This window comes from Peromyscus californicus, unplaced genomic scaffold (assembly GCF_007827085.1).
Source record: "Peromyscus californicus insignis strain IS unplaced genomic scaffold, ASM782708v3 Scaffold_4__1_contigs__length_199733344, whole genome shotgun sequence".
Classification (NCBI taxonomy): domain Eukaryota; kingdom Metazoa; phylum Chordata; class Mammalia; order Rodentia; family Cricetidae; genus Peromyscus; species Peromyscus californicus.
The window spans coordinates 67871818-67878625 of record NW_026294562.1 but is presented as its reverse complement, the minus strand read 5'-3'; the positions used below and the strand labels follow the sequence as shown (position 1 = coordinate 67878625).

Here is a 6808-nt window from a genome sequence, read left to right as displayed (position 1 = left end):
TGGCCTTTAATCCCAGCACTTGGGAGGCAGAGGCTGATGGATCTCTGTGAGTTGAGGCTAGCCTTGTCTACAGAGTGAGTTCTAGGACAGCCAGTGCTACACAGAGAAACCCTGCCTTGGGGGGAAAATGTAGAAGATGCTTCCTTTTTTACAGCAAAATTCCTGAGGGTAGAGAAAAAAGTCCCAAACCAGTGGCAAGTTCAGGAAGACAGTAAGTGCCCTTTGCTGGCACTGTGGGGAACACCATCACATTTGCCAAAGGAAAAAAGTTCCCCTCAAAAGGTGGTTACTAAAAGCTCATTGAACCCACAGAGAACATTTTTATAATTTGAACACTTCTTGGAAGTGGCTCAATAGAGAGGCTGGTGGCACTGGCTGCTGTTTAGGGAAATGCAATAAATAGACACACCTTGAGAGGCTAGGGAGGGGAAATTCAGAAAACTTCCCAGCACTGAACCTGTCTCTGCAGGGGTGTGTGTGTGTGTGTGTGTGTGTGTGTGTGTGTGTGTGTGTGTGTGTGTGTGTGTGTGTGTGTGTATGTACATGAGCGTTTGTGAGTTTGGGGGTTTGGGTACTGTCTAAGAGTACTTGTTCCCCCACCAGCCTTCTGGGGAATGAAGAATGGAGGCAGGGCCACAGTCTGGCTAGAGAGCCCACATCATAAGTCAGTTCCAGGCTGCCTCTTCCCAAAGGCTCCAGAGTGCTGAGGTCAAATATGCCCTGGATGGAGTCTCACTGCCTCCTGCTCAGGCCAAACTGCCCACTGATTGGTTGTGTTACACGATTTCTGTTTGTTATTACAGCACAGACTTCCTTCATTCTAAGACCAGGTTAGACCACTGGCCCAACCAGCAGGTACCTCCTCAGCCAAAAGCCAGGGCCGATTGGACTTTTCCTTTCATTAACCAATGTAATATTAAGTTGCTGTAGTAATCAGGAAGGGTCCCTAGGTCAGCCCAATTTCAACAAATTCGTCTCTAACACTGGAGACAATGATTTGGCGGGGGAGGGAGCCCACCCATTTATTTCTTCTAGGGCAGAAATTTTGACTCTCCAGTCAGCTGACCTCAGTAAAAGATTCTGACACGCCGCAGCCAGAACTGTACCACTCTGTGCCACAGCCATGACCTTATTTGTTGCTAAGCCTCCAAGGTGCCTCAGGCAAACGCATCTGGAGAACTAGGCATGCTGCTGGTTAGCCGGGATCTGGAGCAGACAGGGAAGCCCAGAGCCTCACAGCTAGGAAAGCCTGTACTGTCTGTCCTTCAGCAGCAAAACGGAGGGAGGGAGGGAGGGATAGCGTCTGGCCCACCGCAGACATCAGCGGTTGTTGTTGTTTTAGGTTCTTCCGGGAGTGCCCAGGAAGGCCTTCACTGCTGACTCTTGGTCCCCCAGTCTACCTGGCAAACAAGTCAAGCAGGGCCCCAGACTCTTCCAGCATCTGAAAAGCAAGTTTCCTTGGGCAGACTTCTAAGATTTCCAGCTCAGCATACAGATCCACACAAGGATCTGGTGGCTTTCAAGCACAGCAGCCCGCTGCCTTCTGGCGTTCATGGTCCCCAGTCTCCAGACAACTTTCTTTCCAATATCTATATCTTTTCTTAAGGCCCTGTCTGTATCACACCTAAGATCCTCACTGGGAACTTATCCGCATGACAATTGCTCTCAATTCCCGGCCTGAGATAAGGCTGAGTTAAGGCCCCAGACACACAAAAGGACCAATGCCTGGAGCAGAGAGCTCCCTGGCCTAACCTTAGGAGCTGAAATCTGAAAAACCCTGGGTCCTCGTCCTTGGGACCACTGCAGGCCACGAAGGACTCTGAACTCAAAAGGACCTAGGTACCCTGGGAGAGTTACCGGGACTGCATGTCTAGGTGTCCCAGGGAGGGGTGGAAAACTGACCCGAGGGCGGAGACATGGGCTTCACTCCTCCAAGGCCAGCAGGGGAGGAGACTCACCACCTTTGATACTCTCCTCCAGTGCTCCCCACGCCCCAATGGCATTTAAAGGGCCTAGGGCAGGAGGGTGGGGGCAGCCTCGCTGGATGAATGGAGCGCCCATGAGCTTCGGTGCGGAGCCACCTGCACCGGCCCAGGCCGGAGAACTGGACATGGCTGGGTTCTGCGATGGCCTGGGTTCCTGCTCGGTCCCGCACGGCCTGACTCGGGCAGTCGCTCATTCCCCGAGCTACGGTCGAGCGGATCTGGGCTCTGGTCGGCGCCTGTGGGTGAACTCTGCTTCGCTCAGCCCCGCGTCCTATGCGGCGGGACCGGGACCGGCTCCATCCTACTCTGCAGCAGCCCTCGCTGCCCCGGGCTCGCTCCTTGGCGCTGCAGGCGGCCTGGCGCGCGCCGATCTCGCATGGCTGAGTCTGTCGGGTCAGCAGGAGCTGCTGAGGCTGGTACGGCCACCCTATTCCTACTCTGCGCTCATCGCCATGGCCATCCAGAGCGCGCCGCTGCGCAAGCTGACGCTCAGCCAGATCTACCAGTACGTGGCCAGCAACTTCCCCTTCTACAAGCGCAGCAAGGCGGGCTGGCAGAACTCCATCCGCCACAACCTGTCGCTCAATGACTGCTTCAAGAAGGTGCCCCGAGATGAGAACGACCCAGGTAACTGGCAGCACGCGCGCCCCGTCCAGGACCCGTGATCCAGGCGTCTGGTGGGGTGGCTGGGGTGGAAGCGACTGGGTGAACTGGGGAGAGATGTCTTAGGCCTAAGCTTCCAGTCCAGCGCTCCCAGGGCTCTGCGCTTTTGCTTGAAGCCTAGAAAGCTAGCCGACTGGGTGACCTGGGGAGTTTAACATCTCTGGGCCTCGACACACCTCCCTGTAAAATGGGAGAAATAGTGCCTACATTTTACAACCCTGGGGTGAGTTGGAGGAGGGTGGTGATGCGCTTCTGGAAAGCGTTGGATCCTTCACAGAGGTCAGGTGTGGTCAGCTCTGCTCCACCGGCTGAGCCCAGACCGTTCAGATTCTCTTGGGTCATCTCTCCAACCTCCATCTTGATGCACTTGGGTATTCCCTCAAGGGTCCATGCCTGGGTCTTTCTGGAGCACCCAAATTCTTGCAGTAATGACTGTGGAGGCCCATTCCCGACACAAAGTGCCACCTCAAGGCTTGGGATGAGGAGGGTTCAGGACTATCTCCAGGGGCCAATGGGGTCAACACGGGCTTTCTGAACCGCCCTTCTCCACAGGTAAAGGCAATTACTGGACGCTGGACCCAAACTGTGAGAAGATGTTTGACAATGGGAACTTCCGAAGGAAGAGGAGGCGGAGAGGAGAGACCAGTGTGGCCACTGTGCCTGGAGCTAGCAGCTCAGAGGGAGCTACCCTGGATCCCCGTGGCGCAGCTTCCCAAGACACGCAGACCTCGCGATCCCCGCCTATGCCTGAGGCTGCCCCCTGCCTCTCGGGCTTCTCCACCGCCATGGGTGCCCTGGCTGGCGGCTTAGGCACCCTCCCTGAGGGCCTGGTCCGTGACTTTTCTTCCCGAAGGCCACCAACCGCGGCTGCCCACAGTCCTCAGACCCCTAACACCGCCCCGGGCTTTGCCGCTGGCCATCAGACGATGGCTACTGGCGTTAGGGTGGGTCATCTTGTCTACAGTCGGGAAGGGACTGAAGTTTGAAGGAACGCTGGAGACTGGCCAGGTGCTCTGTTCCAACACAAAGCTGAGTCCCTGAATCCATCCTTCCTGGGGGCGCCATGGGTGCTGCACAGGGGCAGAACTGAGGCAGGTGCAGCTTGCTGTGAACCTCTCACCCAGGGGAAGATCCGCTCTCGGGCTTCCGGGGCTCTGCCTGGAGATCCAGTCCTGGGCTCTATGACAGAGCGCCCAGAGAGAGGTCTGAAAACCTTAAAGGGGTGACAGGTTGGAACTCTGCTCCAGCCTTTCATAATGAAGCCAGAGAGATGTCTTGGAGCTGGTCAGAGGAGGGGAGGAAGCAAGGATGAAAGAGAATCCAGAGGGCCATCTGTGACTGGCTTCCATCTCTGGCCCACCTGTTTTAGGGCAGCTAGAGAATGGGGTGGGGTGCAGTAGCCCCGAGATGAGGCTGCAAGTTGAGGGGAGTCAGGACTTTGGGCTTAGGGTACATAGAAAGAGGGACTTTCCAAATTTGGGAGACTGGGAAAAGCTGTTTCAGCAGGAAGGAGTCCCTGGGGACACCAGCTCTGTCCCCTGATACTCTGCTCCTGGCATTATTAGGGCCCCTGTTATCGAAGCTCACTGTCCCCAGACCACAGGACCCATGCCTGGCAGCTAGGAATCGGTGGACAGCTTTGGGTTTGCCTTATCACCACACACACTCACTAAGACTCACCTGAGGCAGGTGGGTGGCCACACCTGTTTTGGTTTCTCTCTGTTCCTGCCTCCTCCCCTCCTGGGGCTGTCCCCAGGCAAGCAGGATCCTGAGAACTACCTCCCTTGTGAACTGAACTCCCTGGCCTCAGTCCTACTTATATTTACAGTGACTGGACAAGGTGCTCAGAATCATTAAGAAATGGAATTTGGACCTCTGTGCTTTCTGGAGATCCCTGAGGTCCCAGCTAGCCGTCATGAGTCTTTGTGTTATCTGGCATTCTCTGGGGACATGGACACGGGAGGCAGGGGGTACACACACACACACACACACACACTCACACACACACACACACACACACACACACCACTCCAGGACCGTTAGGAGAGGTTCTTTCCCTGGAAGACAGCAATTGGGAACTCTTAACCTAGATCAAGCTAGCCCTTTAGTGAGTCCAGCCCCACATGCACCAACATGACTGGTTTGCCTGGGTTCTCCTCAAATCTGCCTGCTGGGCCAAGGCTGCCACTGCTCTGCAAATGAGAGCAGTGGTCTTCTGAATCTGCAAAGAGCCTGGTGGGGATGGAGTGGGGAGCAGGAGCCCTGGCTCTTGGTTGCTGGGTTCTCTTCCTACCTGTGTGCTCTGTGGTATCTCAGTTGCTGCCATGAGAAGGTGATCTGTGTGCTAGCTGGGTGGCCATGGCATTGCTCAACCAAGCTTAGAGCCAACCCATACTTTCTCTCCAAATGTAATGCAATTTTTAAAATTCAGGGAAAAAATAAATTATTTAGAATATAAATGAAAGGGTCATGGGTCTTTGGGTCTATTTAATAGAATAACATGCTAAAAAAAAGAGTGTGTGTTATTCAGTACAGGAACCCCAAGCAACCTATCACCAGCACCCCACTGGGTTTGTCAGAAAATTGGGAAGAAAAGATTTTAAATAGCTGTGACAACAAGAAGTACATTGCAACTTGACAATCAGCAGGGCTTCCACAAAATTGTGTGCCATATACACGCTGCTGAGGGACATCATGGCTGTGTGACAGCTGCCAGTCATGGAAGTTGTGTTTATTTTTGCTTCTGATACTGGATTTTTTATTAAAATTGAGAAAGGGAAAACTATTTTTCAATGTTTTGTTTGCCTGAAAGTCAGTTTTGGTTGTTTAAAGACGGTTTGGCCATTTGAAGCTATATAGGCACTAATAAGTAACGAATGGTATATCAAACAGATGAGCTCTCTTTGATGAAAACATAATTAAAAATATTCCAGTAGGGTATGGTTGCAATGAATGTAATTCAGACATTTAGGAGGCAGAGACAGAAAATCAGGTTTTAAGGCCAGCCTTAGCTACATGGTGAGGCCGAGGTAAGCTGGGGCCACATCAGACCCTGTGACAAAGGACTCTCTCTCTCTCTCTCTCTCTCTCTCTCTCTCTCTCTCTCTCTCACACACACACACACACACACACACACACACACACACACACACACACAACCAGCCATGCACGATATTTGGAAAGTAATAATGTCAAAATTCCAACAGAACCTGTCCTTTCTGCAAGGCAGTCCGTGTGGGGGAGTCATACCAAAATGCAGTTGACAGCTGTTGGTGCAGCCAGCTTCAGAGACATCACAAACGAGTGTCTTCCTAGAGGGAAGAGTCTGCTGATAGTAAAACAAGTCACCAAACAAAGCAGACTGGGTGAACTTGACCTTCTCTCTCAAACCACATGTGGATAGACCAGGGTGTCACTGGCAAGGTGAAGAAGATGCTGCTAAGGACCCCATCATGGTACTTAAGCCCCAGTTTCCTCCCATTCCCTCTAATTATTGCCTTTGAAGTTGTGAAACTTACAGAAAATGCCAAATGATTAAGGTAAGTGTGAGCCTACAGCACAGACGCCATGAGCTCTTGGTGGGGTCCTGCTGGACACCCAGCTCCTCATATGAGTAGATAACTGAATGGAGCTGAGCATTTCAGATATGGAAACAAGTTCCAAACGTCAGAGGGACACATTCAAATGCCAATTCAGAATGCCCATACATCGGGTGATTCAGAGTTCTGACCATTGTCAATTAAGTCATAGTAATCTATGGGTTTTAAAACCCAAAGAGCATACTGACAGCATGAGTCTTAATCTCCCTGGATATGAACTGGTCACTGAGTGAGGAAGAATCCCCAGGATAGAAAGGATATTTCCAGTGAAGACCTTGATGTTCCTTTAACACGATTGTGAAAGTGTAGAAGTATTTGAATCGTGAATCCTGGACTTCAAGGCATGAGCTCTAATCTTGTGTGTTGATTAAACACCAAGTGTGTTTATGATGATCACAATCTTTTGTCTTGGGTCTTTCTGTCTTCCTTTTTTGAAACAAGGTCTTTCTGAGTAGCCCAGACTGTGCTGGAATTTGCCATCCTCTTGTCTGAATGCTGGATTACAGCCACGCACCACCTTGCCCAGTTCTTCCAATCTTTCATTTCTTTAAGGGTGTCCTC

At 52.0% G+C, this 6808-nt stretch overlaps 1 protein-coding gene across 1 annotated transcript; it reads left to right on the top strand.

The window, feature by feature from the left end:
• Positions 1-2110: 2110 nt before the first annotated feature.
• Foxi2 (forkhead box I2) lies at positions 2111-3779 on the top strand. The gene is made up of 2 exons (XM_052713885.1): positions 2111-2612; positions 3201-3779. The coding sequence occupies exons 1-2, from the start codon at positions 2111-2113 to the stop codon at positions 3632-3634; spliced, it is 936 nt and encodes a 311-aa protein (XP_052569845.1). The 3' UTR covers positions 3635-3779.
• The last annotated feature ends 3029 nt before the right edge of the window (positions 3780-6808 follow it).